A 19,605-nucleotide genomic window follows, 5' to 3' on the forward strand; every position below is an offset into this window, starting at 1 on the left:
GCACATCGCGCTCCACTCCCTAGCATACTACTCGCCAATGTCCAGTCTCTTGACAATAAGGTTGATGAAATCCGAGCACGGGTAGCATTCCAGAGAGACATCAGGGATTGCAACGTGCTCTGCTTCACGGAAACATGGCTAACTCAAGGGACGCTAACGGAGTCGGTGCAGCCAGCTGGTTTCTTCATGCATCGCGCCGACAGAAACAAACATCTTTCGGTAAGAAGAGGCGGGGGGGGTATGCCTTATGATTAACGAGAAGTGGTGTGATCATCATAACAACACACAGGAACTCAAGTCATACTGTTCACCTGATCTAGAACTCCTCACAATCAAATGTCGACCGCATTATCTACCAAGGGAATTCTCTTCTATCATAATCACAGCCGTATATATTCCCCCCAAGCAGACACATCGATGGCCCTGAACGAACTTTATCTGACTCTTTGTAAACTGGAAACCACACACCCTGAGGCTGCATTCATCGTAGCTGGGGATTTTAACAAGGCTAATCTAAAAACAAAACTCCCTAAATTCTATCAGCATATCGATTGTGCTACCAGGGCTGGAAAAACACTAGACCATTGTTATACTAATTTCCGCGACGCTTATAAGGCCCTCCCCCGCCCCCCTTTCGGAAAAGCTGACCACGACTGCATTTTGTTGATTCCAGCCTACAAACAGAAACTCAAACAACAAGCTCCCGCGCTCAGGTCTGTTCAACGCTGGTCCGACCAATCTGAATCCACGCTTCAAGACTGCTTCGATCACGCGGATTGGAATATGTTCCGCATCGCGTCCAACAACAATATTGACGAATATGCTGATTCGGTGAGCGAGTTCATTAGGAAGTGATTGACGATGTCGTACCCACAGCAACGATAAAAACATTCCCAAACCAGAAACCGTGGATTGACGGCAGCATTCGCGTGAAATGAAAGCGCGAACCACTGCTTTTAACCAGGGCAAGGTGACCGGAAGCATGACCGAATACAAACAGTGTAGCTATTCTCTCCGCAAGGCAATCAACAAGGCTAAGTCTCAGTACAGAGACAAAATCGAGTCGCAATTCAACAGCTCAGACACAAGAGGTATTGGGCAGGGTCTACAGTCAATCACGGATTACAAAAAAAAACCAGCCCCGTCGCGGACCAGGATGTCTTGCTCCCAGACAGGCTAAACAACTTTTTTGCCGCTTTGAGGACAATACAGTGCCACTGACACGGCCCCCTACCAAAACCTGCGGGCTCTCCTTCACTGCAGCCGAGGTGAGTAAAACATTTAAACGTGTTAACCCTCGCAAGGCTGCAGGCCCAGACGGCATTCCCAGCCGCGTCCTCAGAGCATGCGCAGACCAGCTGGCTGGTGTGTTTACGGACATATTCAATCAATCCTTATCCCAGTCTGCTGTTCCCACATGCTTCAAGAGGGCCACCATTGTTCCTGTTCCCAAGAAAGCTAAGGTAACTGAGCTAAACGACTACCGCCCCGTAGCACTCACTTCCGTCATCATGAAGTGCTTTGAGAGACTAGTCAAGGACCATATCACCTCCACCCTACCGGACACCCTAGACCCACTCCAATTTGCTTACCGACCCAATAGGTCCACAGACGACGCAATCGCAACCACACTGCACACTGCCCTAACCCATCTGGACAAGAGGAATACCCATGTGAGAATGCTGTTCATCGATTACAGCTCAGCATTTAACACCATAGTACCCTCCAAACTCGTCATCAAGCTCGAGACCCTGGGTCTCGACCCCGCCCTGTGCAACGGGTCCTGGACTTCCTGACGGGCCGCCCCCAGGTGTGAGGGTAGGTAACAACATCTCCACCCCGCTGATCCTCAACACTGGGCCCCACAAGGGTGCGTTCTGAGCCCTCTCCTGTACTCCCTGTTCACCCACGACTGCTGGCCATGCACGCCTCCAACTCAATCATCAAGTTTGCGGATGACACTACAGTGGTAGGCTTGATTACCAACAACGACGAGACGGCCTACAGGGAGGAGGTGAGGGCCCTCGGAGTGTGGTGTCAGGAAAATAACCTCACACTCAACGTCAACAAAACAAAGGAGATGATTGTGGACTTCAGGAAAACAGCAGAGGGAGCACCCCTATCCACATCGACGGGTCAGTAGTGGAGAAGGTGGAAAGTTTAAGTTCCTCGGTACACATCACAGACAAACTGAATTGGTCCACCCACACAGACAGCGTTGTGAAGAAGCGCAGCAGCGCCTCTTCAACCTCAGGAGGCTGAAGAAATTCGGCTTGTCACCAAAAGCACTCACAAACTTCTACAGATGCACAATCGAGAGCATCCTGTCGGGCTGTATCACCGCCTGGTACGGCAACTGCTCCGCCCACAACCGTAAGCGCTCCAGAGGTAGTGAGGTCTGCAGAACGCATCACCAGGGGCAAACTACCTGCCCTCCAGGACACCTACACCACCCGATGTCACAGGAGGCCATAAAGATCATCAAGGACAACAACCACCCAAGCCACTGCCTGTTCACCCCGCTATCATCCAGAAGGCGAGGTCAGTACAGGTGCATCAAAGCAGGGACCGAGAGACTGAAAAACAGCTTCTATCTCAAGGCCATCAGACTGTTAAACAGCCACCACTAACATTTAGCGGCCGCTGCCAACATACTGACTCAACTCAGCCACTTTAAAAATGGGAATTGATGGAAATTATGTAAAATGTACACACTAGCCACCATTTAACAATGCCACTTAATACAATGTTTACATACCCCACATTACCCATCTCATATGTATATACTTGTACTCTATATCATCTACTGCATCTTGCCATCTTTATGTAATACATGTACCACTAGCCACTTAAACTATGCCACTTTATGTTACATACCTACAGTACTCACTCATATGTATATACCGTACTCTATACCATCTACTGCATCTGCCATGCGTTCTGTACCACCACTCATTCATATATCTTTATGTACATATTCTTTATCCCTTTACACTTGTGTGTGTGTGTAAGGTAGTAGTTGTGGAATTGTTAGGTTAGATTACTGTTGGTTATTACTGCATTGTCGGAACTAGAAGCACAAGCATTTCGCTACACTCGCATTAACATCTGCTAACCATGTGTATGTGACTAATAAAATTTGATTTGATTTGAGCGTGCCCCAAATCTGGGCGCTACCTAATAGTACACATGTTCGACAGATATATGAAATAGGATCATAAAATGGGTCCTACGTTTGACGATCTTCCATCAGAATGTTGTACAAGGGGTCCTTTGTCGTGAACAATCGTTGTTTGGTTTTAGAACGTCCTCTTCTCCAGTCAATTAGCACAGAAAGCTAGCAAAGTAGCGCAAAGCTCTCCTTCCTGAATAAAGGCACACAACGCAACACGCCTAACGTCCCGAAAAAATTTCAATAATCTAATAAAACTATATTGAAAAAACATACTTTACGATGATATTGTCACATTTATCAAATAAAATCAAAGCCGGAGATATTAGTGGTCTATAATGACAGCTTTCCAGAAGGCAATCCCMGGCTCCTTMTCRCGCTTTCCAGAAAACAGGAAATGGGTGACACGTCATGCCAAGAGCTTTTATTCCACCTCAGACCAAGATAAACACTCCATTTCTTCTCTCACTGCCTATTGACATCTAGTGGAAGGTGTATGACGTGCATGTATACTTATACGTATCAAGCCCATTTATAGGCAGGCCCTAGAACAGAGCATCGTTTTCAGATTTTCCACTTCCTGATCAGGAAGTTTGCTGCATAATGAGTTCTGTTTTACTCACAGATATAATTCAAACGGTTTTAGAAACTAGAGAGTTTTCTATCCAATAGTAATAATAATATGAATATTGTACGAGCAAGAATTGAGTACGAGGCCGTTTAACTAGGCAAGTCAGTTAAGAACAAATTCTTATTTGGCCTACCCCAGCCAAACCCGGACGAAGCTGAGCCAATTGTGCGCCACCCTATGGGACTCCCAATCACAGCCGGATGTGATATGTAACTTAGATTGACGTGTCAATCGACTCTAGGGGGTTAAACACCAGTTGTAAGAGAGACTTGTAATATGATACTAGCTGAAATGGAGAATGGTTTTGATTTGAAATTCAAGGTGTTTTGATTGATGTGATGAAACGGTTGTCTGTCTCTCTCGCTCTCTCCAGGCCTACACTAGTGTGTCAAAAGCCTCTCTGGGCATCGCTGACCACCGTGAACTGGGCAAGATGATGAACACCATCACATTCCACACCAAGATGGTGGACTCCCTGGTGGAGATGTTGGCGGAAACCTCAGACATCTCCATCTTCTGGTAATACATAACCCAACAGACAGAAAATATATACATATTTCATTTTGTTCATACAGGGTAGGTCAGCATTGATACCAGGGTATCATATACAAGGGAGCTGTGTAAGCATGTACATACACAATACAATGTAATACAATACAATGACAATATCTGTACAAAAAGATTAATCAAAACAAACAAGTCTCACATATCACCGTCCTTAAATTTGATCTAATCTGTCCAATGCAGACCAGCAATGGCCTCAAGGCTATTCCATGAGCTGGGGGTATAAAAACAAAGTATTTTTCACCCTCTCAGTGGAGACCCCGTGGGACCTCCAGAACCAGCCAGTCCAAGAGCGGGTCTGAAAATTAGCTGGATCTCCAATTATTGCGTGATGTGGGGGAGTCTCTGAAAAAAAAACGCTTCATATTAAAAAGGATACAATACTGGACCCTTCTGGTAGTCAGAGACTCCCAGCCAACAAAACTATACAAAATGCAGTGATGTGTACTGAAATTGTCCCCAGTAATAAAACGCAGTGCTGAATTTAAAGATTTTAAAACCGAGACTGCAGCGTGAATGTAGATTATATCACCATAATCAAGTACTGGGAGAAGATGCTTGAACAACCTTCTTCCTACTTTTAAAATTGAGGCAGGATGTATTTCATTAAGATTTTTTTTATTTTTATAGATCTGCTTTTCAATGTGTGTTTAAAAAAAWAATAATAGCTCGTCGTCAGTCCAGGTACTTATAATGGGGAACTTGCTCAATTTGGGTTCCCTTCAATGTGCAAATACGCAGGTCCTCGGGGTCAATATTACGAGACCCAGAGAACAACATAAACCTGGTTTTATTAGGATTAAGCACTAGTTTAAGATCAGTAAGCAATTTTTATTGAGTCAATAATGTTGAAAGTCATGAATGGCCTGCTGTACTATCTGCTTATAGAGATGATTGTTACAGGTTTTAAGATAAATAATATTTGTCTATATAAATAGTGAAAAGAACGGAGGCCAAAATTGACCCCTGCGGCACTCCTTTCTTAATATTGAGGAAACTACATTTGATAAGCACACATTTTGTCCTGTTATAGATGTAAGATTGTATAAAACTGTACCATTGGGTATATGCCTCAAGCGAGGACATGGAATATAATAAGCGTTAGTGAGGGTTCTTGCTCGAGTAAGCCTAACAGCTCTTAGTACTGAGCAAATGTTGGTGATAGCAGTCTGGATCCTTTTTCATTAGGGTGAAATAGATCTACAATGGTTTCTTAGCCAAACATGTAGAGACCACTTACGGCTGAATTTCTCGCAGTTCCAACGCGCAGAAGGAATAGGACCAGAGATTATGGGTTGTTTACCCGAATCCTGTATGGTCTCAATAAGCTGTTTTGAAAATGGATTTGAGCTTTTCTGCTTTCACTCACTTGACATGAATTTTGATGGTTGGGAACAGTTCTTGTAAATCCATCATGCGCACCCCCAGGTAATAAAGAGTACTTGCATCTGGGACGGCCTCATGAAAAAACATGGAGGTTTCAGCAATGATGCTAGATCCGGGGTCTCCAACCCTGTTCCTGGAGAGCTTACCCTCCTGTAGGTTTTTGCTCCAACCCCAGAGTGAAAACCTATAGGACGGTAACACTCCAAGGAACAGGTTTGCAGAGCCCTGTGCTTCATGTAGGACGATTCCTTCCAGCTGGAGCAGGTGAATCTCCTGCTGCTCCCCCATTTAAAAAATCGCTGGAGTTTGGGGCCGAGGGTGGGGGGCCTTGGACTCACATTGGGTGTTCTCAAAGCCCTCAGCAGACTGGGAGACGTGGACCACTCATTACTTACACTGGGGACACCATTAGCATACGCATAGCCTCCAGCCAATGACGGGTCAGCATTCTAACAGTCTAATAAATACATGTCATATATGCAATCGGAAGAGTAATAATTTGGTTGTGTTTATGAAGGTGTTAAGGTAACATTAGAATATAATAGCATTTATTAGTTTGTTACTGTAGGCTATAAGTAAAAACAAAATGAAAACCATAAAACAGAAATCATTATAATTTTGTTTTGGCAGGTCTATTATTAAAGTCTGTTACTAGTCTTTGCCTAGTAGCCTGAGCAATGCTGCTGCACGAGTACTCATCAAATTAAATGTTATTTGTCACATGTGCCGAATACAACAGGCGTTGGTAGACCTTACAGTGAAATGCTTACCTACAAGCCCTTAAAACCTCTTAAGGATCTGACCCTTTTTTTCAATCTTCGCCTAAAATGACATATCCAACTCTAACTGCCTGTAGCTCAGGACCTGAAGAAAGGATATGCATATTCTTGATATCATTTGAAAGGAAAAACTTTGAAGTTTGTGGAAATGTGAAATTAATATAACACATTAGATCTGGTAAAAGATTATTAAGAAAAAAAATTCAGTTTAAATAGAAAAATATTCCACCTTTGAAATGCAAGAGGCCATTATTAACAAATGATATGGTAATACAAAATATAAGTTTACACACTTTCAGGAATGTCATACATGATGGATAATTAGCTTCCCTACAGAAAAGACACTAACCTTCACACATCTAGATGGGGGGTGCAGCAAACACAGCAGGGATTCCAACTGTAGAACCCAGTTCCTACATTTGAATATAAAAATTGATTTTATCAAACAAAACTGTTACATTTTATCTCTGGGACCCTCAGGATGACAAATCAGAGCAAGATTACTGAATGTAAGTACATTATTTACCTTCAGAGGTCACCAAACCAGTGACCGTGAAAAGTTTTTTGTTGTTGTGCACTCTCCTCAAACAGCATGGTATTTTTTTGCTGTAATACCTACTGTAAATTGGACAGTGCAGTTAGATTAATAAGAATGTAAGCTTTCTCCCATATAAGACATGTCTATGCCCTGGGAAATGTCCTTGTTACTTACAACGTCATGCTAATCACATTAGCGCATGTTAGCTCATCCGTCCCGTGGATGACCGATCCCGTATAACCAACAATGCAGTTTTTAATAAGAATTATTAAAGAACAAATAATTAAAGAGCAGTGGTAAGAGTAGCAGTAAAATAACAACAGCGAGCAGCAACATTATGTATAAAATAAGTTACAAACAATGCGAAAAAACAAACAAAATAGCATGGTTGGTTAAGGGCCCATAAAACGGCAGCCATCCCCTCTGGTGCGATTATCATGTGCTGAACACACGGCACAGCACTGTTATTCTTTTAAAAAGTGATATTTGGAGAGCTATTTGACAAAGCTAAGCATCTTAGAAACTGCAGAATATGCTCAATCTAATATATCAAATGTTCTACCTGCATGTGACTGAAGGAGGACTTGATAAAGTGGTGCTCCTGTGCCTGCCTCGTTCAATTAATTCCAAGCTGCGCCCATCTCTTCATGTACAATTTACAACTGATAGTATTGTCAGTCATCAGATTATTGTCAATTTAATCTTGTCTTTAGGCTAACTTATGTGTGAAATTAGTTTCGGTATTGTTTAGGTGTAGTTCGCTTCCTCTCACTTGTCACCTCGGATAGTCAACGATATGTTTTGCATTATTCTAAAGGCCTACTGCAACACGTAGCATGTTTTAATTTACCTTACAATAAATGCAATTAGTAATAGAGTTATAGTAAGTAATACAGTCCAGTAAGGGCTTATTTTTTACCAAAAAAACAATGAATGACATCAAGGCGCTCGGTCAAATAATTTGCCATAAACATGAGCGCTAACGATAAAAAATGGGCATAACACAAATGTAAAAAATAATTGCATAAATAAATATTTGTGAAAATATATGTTAATGACAAGATATGAAAACAAGATTAATTCATTTATTGTTTTGGATATGATTGCTCTAGATGGATGTTGAGTTTGTCTTTCTTGGTGTCCTCGTCTCATTGGTGGTGATAGCTTCTACAGCCGAGCATTTGAGAAGATGTTTCAGCAGTGTTTGGAACTGCCCTCACAGTCGCGCCACTCTATCTCATTCCCCCTGCTGTGCACACACTTCATGAGCTGCACCCACGAGCTCTGTCCCGAAGAGGTAAGGCCCCACAACCAATGGTTGAAAGAAACCCTTATGAAGCGTAACATCACATCCATATCTACAATTTGTTTTGTAAGGTTAGGTGTGCAAAATTCAGGAAACATATTTAAAGTTCCTTGGTTTTCCAGAAGTCCTGGTTGCAGGATTCCCGTTTGGAGTGTTCCCTCCCTGCATTTTCCCTTCTGACTCTGGGAATCCTCCAACTGGGATTTTTTTTTWAACCGGGGAACTTTGGGAAAGTTTCTGGRTTTTTGCAACCCAACTTGAGATTCTCATAAAACACTAAGGGCAGCATTTTTCATTGTGCAAAGTGCAAAACTTACTATAACATGTCATTATAATCATCTCAGTGTGATATAATTTGAAACTTTTCTTCAACAATTTGCAATGTGCATAACAAAGTGATTGTATTGATCAGTTTACTACTCAAGTAAAAAAAAGAAGAGAAAAAAAGAGGCCTGCTTATAAAGCACATTGTTCAAGAAACGTTTCAAGTTAAATCACTGCGAGATTGAGGTTTATTGTCAGTTTTGCACTTTGAATAATTATTTTGCACTACGGAAGTGTTGCCCTAAGATTCCCATCTCACACTGTTCCTGAGTGGTTAACTACCTGCCCCTTCCCTGCGTTCTCCCAGCGGCATCACATTGGCGACCGCAGTCTGTCGCTCTGCAACATGTTCCTGGACGAGATGGCCAAGCAGGCGCGCAACCTCATCACCGACATCTGCACAGAGCAGTGCATGCTCAGTGACCAGGTGAGGGGTCATCGGCATGGAGAACCATGTCCTTGTGGAACAGGGTATATAAGGATGCGTTTGTCACTTTAGCCGTATCTTTTTTCCATAGTGACTTCAGTACAGTGAATGCATATATTTTTAGTATGTGATCCAGAGTAGGAGTGCTGATTCTAGGATCAGTTTTGCCTTTTATAATGAATGGACAGGGGCCATATTGATGTAAGGCCTTATTGACGATATATGACAGTTTCATGGAGTCCTATGTTAACTTCTTATCAAAGTATAGATACAATTATTGCACGTGGATTTTCATTCAGATTAGATTTGATCTCTTTGCAGCTGCTCCCTAAACACTGTGCGAAAACCATCAGTCAGGCAGTGAACAAGAAGTCCAAAAAGCTGACTGGGAAGAAAGGCGAGCCGGAGCGAGAGAAGCCGGGTGTTGAGAGCATGAGGAAGAACAGGCTCCTGGTCACCAAGTGAGTTGTTCCTTGCGTGTGTGTGCGCTGTGTGTGCGTGTGTGTGTGTGTGTGTGTGTGTGATGGTGTATGTTAGTAGTTGCTGATGTTCATTTCTATCTTGTTGTGTCTTCCAGCCTGGACAAGCTGCACACGGCGCTGTCAGAGCTGTGCTTCTCCATTAACTACGTGCCCAACATTGTGGTGTGGGAACACACCTTTACCCCCCGCGAATACCTCACCTCCCACCTGGAGATCCGCTTCACCAAGTGAGTCCGCCCACCTACACATAGAATGGCTCCCAAATGGTGCGCTTTTCCCTATTTAGTGCTCTACTTTTGACCAGGGCCCTAAGTGCCCGATATAGGGTATAGGCTTTCATTTGGGACACAGTATATTTCAACAGCAGTGTTTCCTATCCCTCTGGTCTTCAAGTATTTATGCTGTGTTAGGATATCATACGATACAATAAATACTATGGATATGATACGATATATACAGTTGAAGTCGGAAGTTTACATACACTTAGGTTGGCGTCGTTAAAACTCGTTTTTCAACCACTCCACAAATTTCTTGTTAACAAACTATAGTTTTGGCAATTCGTTAGGACATTTACTTTATGCATGACACAAGTCATTTTTCCAACAATTGTTTACAGACAGATTATTTCACTTATAATTCACAATCACAATTCCAGTGGGTCAGAAGTTTACATACACTAAGTTGACTGTGCCTTTGAATAGCTTGGAACATTCCAGAAAAGTATGTCATGGCTTTAGAAGCTTCTGTTAGGCTAATTGACATCATTTGAGTCAATTGGAGGTGTACCTGTGGATGTATTTCAAGGCCTACCTTCAAACTCAGTGCCTCTTTGCTTGACATCATGGGAAAATCAAAAGAAATCAGCCAAGACCTCAGAAAATAAATTGTAGACTCCACAAGTCTGGTTCATCCTTGGGAGCAATTTCCAAATGCCTGAAGGTACCACATTCATCTGTACAAACAATAATACGCAAGTATAAACACCATGGGGCCTCCCGGGTGGCGCAGTGGTCTACGGCACTGCATCGCAGTGTGCCACCAGAGATTCTGGGTTCGAGCCCAGGCTCTGTCGCAGCCGGCCACGACCGGGAGGTCCATGGGGCGACGCACAATTGGCCCAGCGTCATCCGGGTTAGGGAGGGTTTGGCCGGCAGGGATATCATTTTCTCATCGCACACTAGCAACTCCTGTGCCAGGCCGGGTGAAGTGCACGCTGACCAGGTCGCCAGGTGTATGGTGTTTCCTCCGACACATTGGTGCGGCTGGCTTCCGGGTTGGATGTGCGTTGTGTCAAGAAGCATTGGGTTGTGTTTTGGAGGACGCATGGCTCTCGACCTTCGCCTCTCCCGAGTCCGTACGGGAGTTGTAGCGATGAGACAAGACTAACTACTACCAATTGGCTACCACGAAATTGGGGAGGGGGAAAAAATTAAAAGAAAAAAATGTAACATTTAAAAAAAAACTTAAAGTATAAACACCGTGGGACCACGCAGCCGTCATACCGCTCAGGAAGGAGACGCGTTCTGTCTCCTAGAGATGAACGTGCTTTGGTGCGAAAAGTGCAAATCAATTACAGAACAACAGCACAGGACCTTGTGAAGATGCTGGAGGAAACGGGTACAATAGTATCTATATCCACAGTAAAATGAGTCCTATATCAACATAACCTGAAAGGCCTCTCAGCAAAGAAGAAGCCACTGATCCATAAAAAAACTGACTATGGGTTGCAACTGCGCATGGGGACAAGATCGTACTTTTGGGAGAAATGTCCTCTGGTCTGATGAAACAAAAATAGAACTGTTTGGGCATTATGACCATCGTTATGTTTGGAGTAAAAAGAGGGAGGCTTGCAAGCCAAAGAACACCATCCCAACCGTGAAGCACAGGGGTGGCAGAATCGTGTATTTGGCTGAGGTGTATGTAAACTTCTGACTTCAACTGTATGATACATTATTGGATTGAAACAATGTGATCGAAAGATACAATCTATAGATCGATCCAAGACTCATGATGCTCCCTCTTCTCTCAGGTCCATTGTGGGGATGACCATGTACAACCAGGCCACGCAAGAGATCGCCAAGCCCTCCGAGCTGCTCACCAGCGTGCGTTCCTACATGACAGTGCTGCAGTCCATCGAGAACTATGTGCAGATTGACATCACGCGGGTGTTCAACAATGTGCTGCTGCAGCAGACCCAGCACCTGGACAGCCATGGGGAGCCCACCATCACCAGCCTCTACACCAACTGGTGAGTCCCACCCAACCAACACACCAGTCCTCAGTTCACATACGTTGGCTTGCGAAAGTATTCACCCCCTTGGCATTTTTCCTATTTTGTTGCCTTACAACCTGGAATGCAAATGTATTGGGGGGGGGGGGGGGGTTGTTGTATAATTTGATTTACACAACATGCCTACCACTTTGAAGATGCAAAATATTTTTTATTGTGAAACAAACAAGAACTTGAGCATGCATAACTATTCATCCCCCCGAAGGTGATACTTTGCAGATCCACCGTTTGCAGCAATTACAGCTGCAATTCTCTTGGGGTATGTCTCTATAAGCTTGGCACATCTAGCCACTGTGATATTTGTCCATTCTTCAAGGCAAAACTGCTCCATCTCCTTCAAGTTAGATGGGTTCGGCTGGTGTACAGCAAAGTCATAACGCAGATTTTCAATTGGATTGAGGTCTGGGCTTTGACTAGGCCATTCCAAGACATTTAAATGTTTTCCGTTAAACCACTCGAGTGTTGCTTCAGTAGTATGCTTAGGGTCATTGTCCTGCTGGAAGCTGAACCTCTATCCCAGTCTCAAATCTCTGGAAGACTGAAGCAGGTTTCCCTCAAGAATTTCCCTGTATTTAGCACCCTTTAGCACCATTCAATTCTGACCAGTTTCCCAGTCCCTGCTGATGAAAAACATCCTCACAGCATGATGCTGCCACCATCATGCTTCACTGTGGAGATGGGGTTTTTGGGGTGATGAGAGGTGTTAGGTTTGCGCTAGACATAGCGTTTTCCTTGATGGGCAAAAAGCTACATTTTAGCCTCATCTGACCAGAGTACCTTCTTCCATATGTTTGGGGAGTCTCCCACATGCCTTTTGGCAAACACTAAATGTGTTTTCTTATTTTTTTCTTAAAGCAATGTATTTTTCCATAAAGCCCAGCTCTGTGGAGTGTATGGAGTGTATCTCCGCTGTGGATCTTTGCAGCTCCTTAAAGGTTATCTTTGGGGTCTTTGTTGCCTCTATGATTAATGCCCTCCTTGCCTGGTCCGTGACTGTTTGTGGACGGCACTCTTTTGGCAGGGTTGCTGTGGTGCCAATCTTGCCAGTTTTTAATAATGGATTTAATGGTGCTCTGTGGGATGTTAATAATGGATTTAATGGTGCTCTGTGGGATGTTCAAAGTTTCAGATATTTTTTTATAACCCAGCCCTGAATTGTACTTCTCCATAACTTTGTCCCTGACCTATTTGGAGAGCTCCTTGGTCTTCGTGATGCCGCTTGCTTGGTGGTGCCTCTTGCTCAGTGGTGTTGCAGATTCTGGGGCCTTTCAGAACAGATATATATGTACTGCGATCATGTGACCGATCATGTGACACTTAGATTGCACACAGGTGGACTTTATTTAACTAATTATGTGACTTCTGAAGGTAATTGTTTGCACCAGATCTTATTTAAGGGCTTCAAAGCAAAGGGGTGAATACATTTGCACGCACCCCTTTTCCGTTTAGAATTTTTGGGGATTTTTTGAAACATGTAATGTTTTTTGGCTTCACCAATTTTGACTATTTTGTGTATGTCCATTACATGAAATCCAAATAAAATCAATTTAAATTACAGGTTGTAATGCAACAAAATAGGAAAAACACCAAGAGGGATTAATACTTTCGCAAGGCACTGTATTATGTCACCTAGGTGATTCCTCACAAAACCAGGACAAAAAAATGTCCATTTGGGCTGTATGTATTAAGCGTCTCAGAGTAGCAGTGCTTATTTAGGATCACAATGAATAAGGTAACATGGACTGGGGGACCTGATCCTAGATCAGCACTCTTGATAGATATCCATTCTATCGTGTCACCCAGTGAGATTGAGTCTGCTTGTGTGTCCATAGGTATCTGGAGACCTTGCTCCGGCAGGTAAGCAACGGCCACATTGCCTACTTCCCGGCCATGAAGGCCTTTGTCAACCTGCCTACGGAGAACGAGCTCACCTTTAATGCTGAGGAGTACTCAGATATATCCGGTGAGACCATCAGAATAATTTATTTGACATAATAGAGGCTTGCAGTACTTTGAGTAGGAATTTGTAGCCTGTCCTGAATAGGATAATGTGACGAGATGGGTATAGTGTATGCTGAGGCTGCTGTATAGTGAATATAGTTTTGTGAATATTCCGCCACTCTGGGACAAGTAATTTTTTGGGGAAAGCATTGCCTTTATCGGGTTAAATATGTGTACATTTTAATCATGGCCACCTACATACTTAAATCCCAAAAGCAATCCCAAAAACATCCCCCTGCTCTCTGTCTTTCCCACAGAGATGAGGTCACTGTCAGAGCTGCTGGGACCCTATGGCATGAAGTTCCTCAGCGAGAGCCTCATGTGGCACATATCCTCCCAGGTGGCAGAACTCAAGGTGTGGTCACTGACTGAACCAGAGGCGTTTGTTTTTATTTTCCTTCAGAGCTTTTTGTACTGATGTGGATGCCCCTGGGCTCTCTATCTCTGTTGAATCTCATTAATAGTACCTCTCTCTTTCCTTTATTTTGTTCTTTCTGTTTTTTTTGTCTGGCACCGTCTTTCTCGCTCTTCCCCCTTCCTTCTCACTTCCATAGAAACTGGTGGTGGACAACATGGAGGTTCTGAACCAGATGAGGACCAGCTTTGATAAGCCAGAGCAGATGGCTGCCCTCTTTAAGAAGCTCTCATGTACGTCTCTCTCTTGCCTTGCCCATGTCTTACTCTTGTAGCCCCAAAACAGCCCCAACACACTGTGTTTGTCAGTGTGCTTGTTGCCATATTAAACACATCCTGTATATGGTAATGACTCAAGATGTGCTCGCTAAATGGTTTTCCATCAGATCAGCACTGAGCATTGAACTCTCTTTAGTTATATGTTTTTCATTTTGAAACACTTTTACAGGAGGTTAAAGCCTTGTTTGTGTCCTTGTCYGTGTTCTGTAGCTGTTGACAGCGTCCTGAAGAGGATGACCATCATTGGAGTCATCTTGTCATTCCGATCACTGGCCCAGGAAGCACTCCGCGACGTAAGTCCAGTCACAACACTTATCCTGGCCAATACTGTATCACTGTCACTAACTAGGCTTCTGTATCATCACTGAAGTCCTCTGCTGTATATCTGGGTACAAATAAGATCAAGTCAAAATTGCCAGTAATGTAGCTTGGGTGGTATAGCAGTTAGTGCCACCGCCTACAGCACTTCTATACCAGTGTCGACATGGGTTTGAAAACACACTCTCGTCCTATTATTCCCGACTTTCTCTGTCCAATAAAATGTATACAAATATATAAGATGTGAAAGAAAGATGCCAGTAACTAGATTTAACATGACAACATGCCGGCACTCAAATGTGACCCATTTTTCTGTCCCCTCACCCGTCGTCAGGTGCTGTCCTTCCACATTCCTTTCCTGGTGAGCTCCGTCGAGGATTTCAAGGACCACATTCCCAGAGAGACTGACATGAAGGTAGGAGGCAACGTGTGTATATAGAACCTTTCTCAGTGGGTTACAATGGAGACAACAGTCTAGATCAGTCTTTCCCAAACCTCTCTTGAGTACCCCCTATACAGTTTGACTTATTAGATGTTTTCCAGTATGAGCACACCTGATTCAATTGGTTAACCAATCACCAAGTCCTGCATTAGTTGAATCAGGTGTGCTAGTTCTGGAATACATAAAATAGGTGGAACTGGTGTCCCCTGTGCTGGAGGATAGATTTTGGAAACTTTTAAAGATGATGATCTGTTGTTTTTCTGGCTGAGTCTATGATTTCCTCTTCCTGTCAGGTGGCCATGAATGTGTATGAGCTGTCGTCTGCAGCAGGCCTGCCCTGTGAGATAGACCCAGCCTTAGTGGTGGCCCTTTCTTCACAGAAATCAGGTGAGCGCCACAACTAGGCCCCTGCAAAAGGGCTGACAGTGTTTGCCAATRGAGATCAACACATTTGAGGAAGATGTTCATTTCATGTGTATGTTCACAGTGTGCAGGTTTCTTATGTGTATCTTCAATTCATTACAAAAGGAAAGCCTGGCCGTACTGAATACTGCTATCTGGAAAAACATAAACATGATTATGGTGTAGTTGGCAGAGCTTTGACATTGTTTTCTAAGAGCTACTGTTTGATTGTCGTCCAGTTATTAACTGTACATAATACCACTGTTTCCAGAAAACATAAGCCCAGAGGAGGAGTATAAGATCGCCTGTCTGCTCATGGTCTTCGTTGCCGTTTCCATGCCAACTCTGGCCAGCAACGTCATGTCTCAATATAGCCCTGCAATCGAAGGTATTTTAATAATTTCTATTTGTCAATGGCTGTTTGGGTAATAGTGGCCATATCTGATTAACCATAGAACCCACCAGGCGCAGATATAGATCTGTCTGAGTACTTTTTAGAACACACGTCTGGGTATTCGGACAGGCCCTATAGGACAGGCCGTATATCCTTAATAGTATGTAGGGATGCACGATTTATCGGTGAACATATCAGAATTGGCCGATATTAGCTAAACATGCCAACAACGGTATCGGCCCGATGTSTAGTTTAACACCGATGTTAAAAACTGATGTCAAAACTGCCGTGCATACCTATATAACGTAGGTACATGACGTAATGACGCCACATAAAATTCTGCCCTACACATGCAACACAGCATTCCTAACCTAGGCCAAAATGTCTGCTGTGTGGATCGAGCAGTCAACAAGTCGAGCAGTCATTTGAAAGAGTAAGAACATTTCAGCGAGAGAACTCAAAGGCAAAATCCATTAAAGGCAATTGCACAGCCCAGTGGGACTCCCAATCACAGCCGGATGTGATACAGCCTGGATTCGAACCAGGGACTAGTGACACCTCTTGCACTGAGATGCAGTGCCTTAGACCGCTGTGTGTGTGTGTGTGTGTGTGTGTACTATTTAACTGTACTAGAATGCTTAAAAGGCCACTAAAAATGTAAATATCGGTATCAGATTTTTTGGCAAAGAAAATATTGGATATCGGTATCGTGCAAAAATGTCATACCGGTGCATCACTAGTAGTATGGTTAGTACACAGTGGCCATGTCCGAATACCCTTTCTAAAAAGTAAGTACTCTGATCGGGTATGCGAAAATATAATACTTTTTAGTAGGTCTATGTGAAATATGGAACATTTGGTATGCTTTATATGCCAGTATGGTATGCTCATTTCAGCTTTTCAATTTTTTTCTATTGGACAAGAGAAATGTCTTTTCAGACCCACGTGTGTTCGAAAACAGCTGATCATAAGATAAGGAGACATGCACTTCCAAAATAAATGAATGGCGGGGGGGAACAGGCGCGATGGCACATTATGTGATTCTTTCTCAGTATGAATGAGCCTAGTATATTGATATGTGTTGCTTACTGCATATTTTTTATTGAAACGGTATGTTCCATAGTTGTACGTATTATGATTAGTACACTGTATGTCGTTTTAGTAAGTAGTAACCAATAACTATTTGGCTAATACTTTCTTTTGATTTTGTATATAACTATAGAGTGATTGAGGTAGCCAAGGTAAACAGTCGAGCAATTGTTGTTGGACTGTGATAACTGAGAAGTAAATGTTTTCTTCAATCATTCTAAGGACACTGCAACAATATTCACTGTCTGGCGAAAGCTGTCAACCAGATAGCTGCTGCCTTGTTCACCATTCACAAGGGAAGCATTGAAGATCGTCTCAAAGAATTTCTGGCTGTAAGTGCAACATGTCGCTCTTATGCCTATCGACCATATGCAATGAATTGTCAACATTGATATATTATATGCATATTTTCCTTTCCCTCCCTGTGATTTATCACATTGGATTGGTGCATCCATTTTTGTACTTTTACATTCATTATATTTAGCCATTGATTCTTGGATATAACTTTATAAATAAATACCTCTTGAGTTTAGTTCAACTTTCTTACCCCATCTAAACCCAAAATGTGAGCTTGTTTTACTTCATTGTTTGTAAGCAAAGTAATTGTAAACAAACACTGTATAGCTTCAGAACATAGTTAAAACTATAATGTTGACCTCATGGAGGGCCAGTTCATGTATCATGGCTCTGTCTATGAATTTGAGAGTGACTACATTTCTCTAGCCCCATCCGTCAGCTGTTGGTCAAAAAAGAGGCAAGGTGACCGCTTTGTTGTTTGAATCCCAGATTCACTTTAACATTACAAATGGATTTGTCAGAACTTTTTTTTCTTCCCACTACTGAGCAGTTTCTGAAATGCATTATCTTTGAAAACTTCAAACGTATTTTTGAAATTGATGAGCAACTTTAAAATCAATCAGTGTTGCTGCAGACCTTTAATCCTCTGCTGTTTTGGTATTTACAGCTGGCGTCTTCCAGCTTGCTGAAGATCGGCCAGGAGACTGACAAAATGACGACACGAAACAGGGAGTCTGTGTACCTGCTGCTGGACATGGTGAGTATTTGTGCTGATTCAATATATTTGGGATGGCACAATACGGTATGGCACATCACCCAAGGAGATTTCCAAATACTGCAACTATTGATTTATTTAGCTACTTTTATTATGTGATGTTCGTGGGAAGTAGACAATTATTTTGAACAGCAAATTGCATAAATAATGTCCCATCCCATCTATGAATGTCACCCATTATCATTATGCATATGTATGATAAATAAAAGTTCACACCCACACATTTTCTCTGAGAATCTTTTTTATGCATACTGTATTTGTTTTATTCATATTTTCTTTTTGAGATAGAAAGTCATAAATGAGTGGGGAAGACGGATAGAGAAATACACAAGGTGCAGGTGTGCGTTAAACCCATGCTGTACGGGGCAATGTTTAGTCTGGAGTCGGAAGTGCTAMAACTAGGTTTCGGCACAAAATACATGTATTTGGTTTGGTTTCAGATTGTCCAAGAGTCTCCATTCCTCACCATGGACCTCCTGGAGTCATGCTTCCCCTACGTGTTACTGAGAAACGCGTACCACGCCGTCTACAAGCAGAGCATCAGCTCCTCTGCATAAGTCTCCTCTTCAGAACATAAGTCCCTCACATGGGACATCAAGTGGACCACAGGAGCCTTGCTAACATAAACTGCCATGTGCTCATTTCACTTGGTCTTAAAACTACACTATGAAATTGTGGGATACATTTTTTTCTCCTCGTGAAATTGCATTAATGACCTGTCGTTTCCTAAAAGAGTCATACAGTAGTAACCTATGAGTTTTGCTTGATAAAAAAAAATATAGATGATTTACACTACTAAATTCAATTTTTTTATGAGAAGCTTCAGTTTTTCAACATGATAAAAAGGAGTAATGGAAAAATAACAATCTCTGATGTTTGGGGGCTGAATTTTAAATATCTTTATTATTAATAATGCAAACATGTTGCCTGTTTATTGACCGGAGCTTTAATGATGAACAGTGATTTTATTTAGGTGGTTGTTCTAGATTTTTATGGGTTATTCTGTGTTTTTTTACAGTTTGGTTTTTATATTTGCCAAATTATTGACACATGCGTCTAATTTGGTTTGATACTCAACATTGTTGCCGGTAGCTATATAATAAGACGAACAGATGGTGTTTGTACAAAGCATAGTATAATTTTTTTACTAACTCATGATGCCTCAGTGTCATTAACTCACCATTGTACCTGCCCTTATGGTATGATTAAAATTATTGCATATTTATGGAATGTTTATAAATTGTTCTACCTTAACCACTTTATGTTATACATTTTTGAAAATTACACTAACTTCC

The 19,605-nt window shown here is 42.4% G+C and overlaps 1 protein-coding gene across 2 annotated transcripts in view; it reads left to right on the top strand.

Annotated features, from left to right (window-relative positions):
• LOC111971089 (nck-associated protein 1) overlaps positions 1-19,388 on the top strand; it is a 61,982-nt gene extending 42,594 nt beyond the window's left edge. For both annotated transcript variants that reach the window (XM_023997886.2, XM_023997888.2), the window contains 16 exons: positions 4,177-4,322; positions 8,235-8,367; positions 9,008-9,127; positions 9,449-9,588; positions 9,705-9,836; positions 11,639-11,857; positions 13,732-13,862; positions 14,158-14,255; positions 14,455-14,548; positions 14,804-14,886; positions 15,246-15,326; positions 15,647-15,740; positions 16,027-16,143; positions 17,461-17,570; positions 18,203-18,292; positions 18,751-19,388. In XM_023997886.2, the coding sequence (XP_023853654.1) occupies positions 4,177-4,322; positions 8,235-8,367; positions 9,008-9,127; positions 9,449-9,588; positions 9,705-9,836; positions 11,639-11,857; positions 13,732-13,862; positions 14,158-14,255; positions 14,455-14,548; positions 14,804-14,886; positions 15,246-15,326; positions 15,647-15,740; positions 16,027-16,143; positions 17,461-17,570; positions 18,203-18,292; positions 18,751-18,867 (1,905 nt within the window). In that variant the 3' untranslated portion in view covers positions 18,868-19,388. The remainder of the gene's footprint in view (positions 1-4,176; positions 4,323-8,234; positions 8,368-9,007; positions 9,128-9,448; positions 9,589-9,704; positions 9,837-11,638; positions 11,858-13,731; positions 13,863-14,157; positions 14,256-14,454; positions 14,549-14,803; positions 14,887-15,245; positions 15,327-15,646; positions 15,741-16,026; positions 16,144-17,460; positions 17,571-18,202; positions 18,293-18,750) is intronic.
• Positions 19,389-19,605: the final 217 nt, after the last annotated feature.

The sequence above is a fragment of the Salvelinus sp. IW2-2015 genome, linkage group LG12, assembly GCF_002910315.2.
Source record: "Salvelinus sp. IW2-2015 linkage group LG12, ASM291031v2, whole genome shotgun sequence".
In the NCBI taxonomy this organism is placed as follows: domain Eukaryota; kingdom Metazoa; phylum Chordata; class Actinopteri; order Salmoniformes; family Salmonidae; genus Salvelinus; species Salvelinus sp. IW2-2015.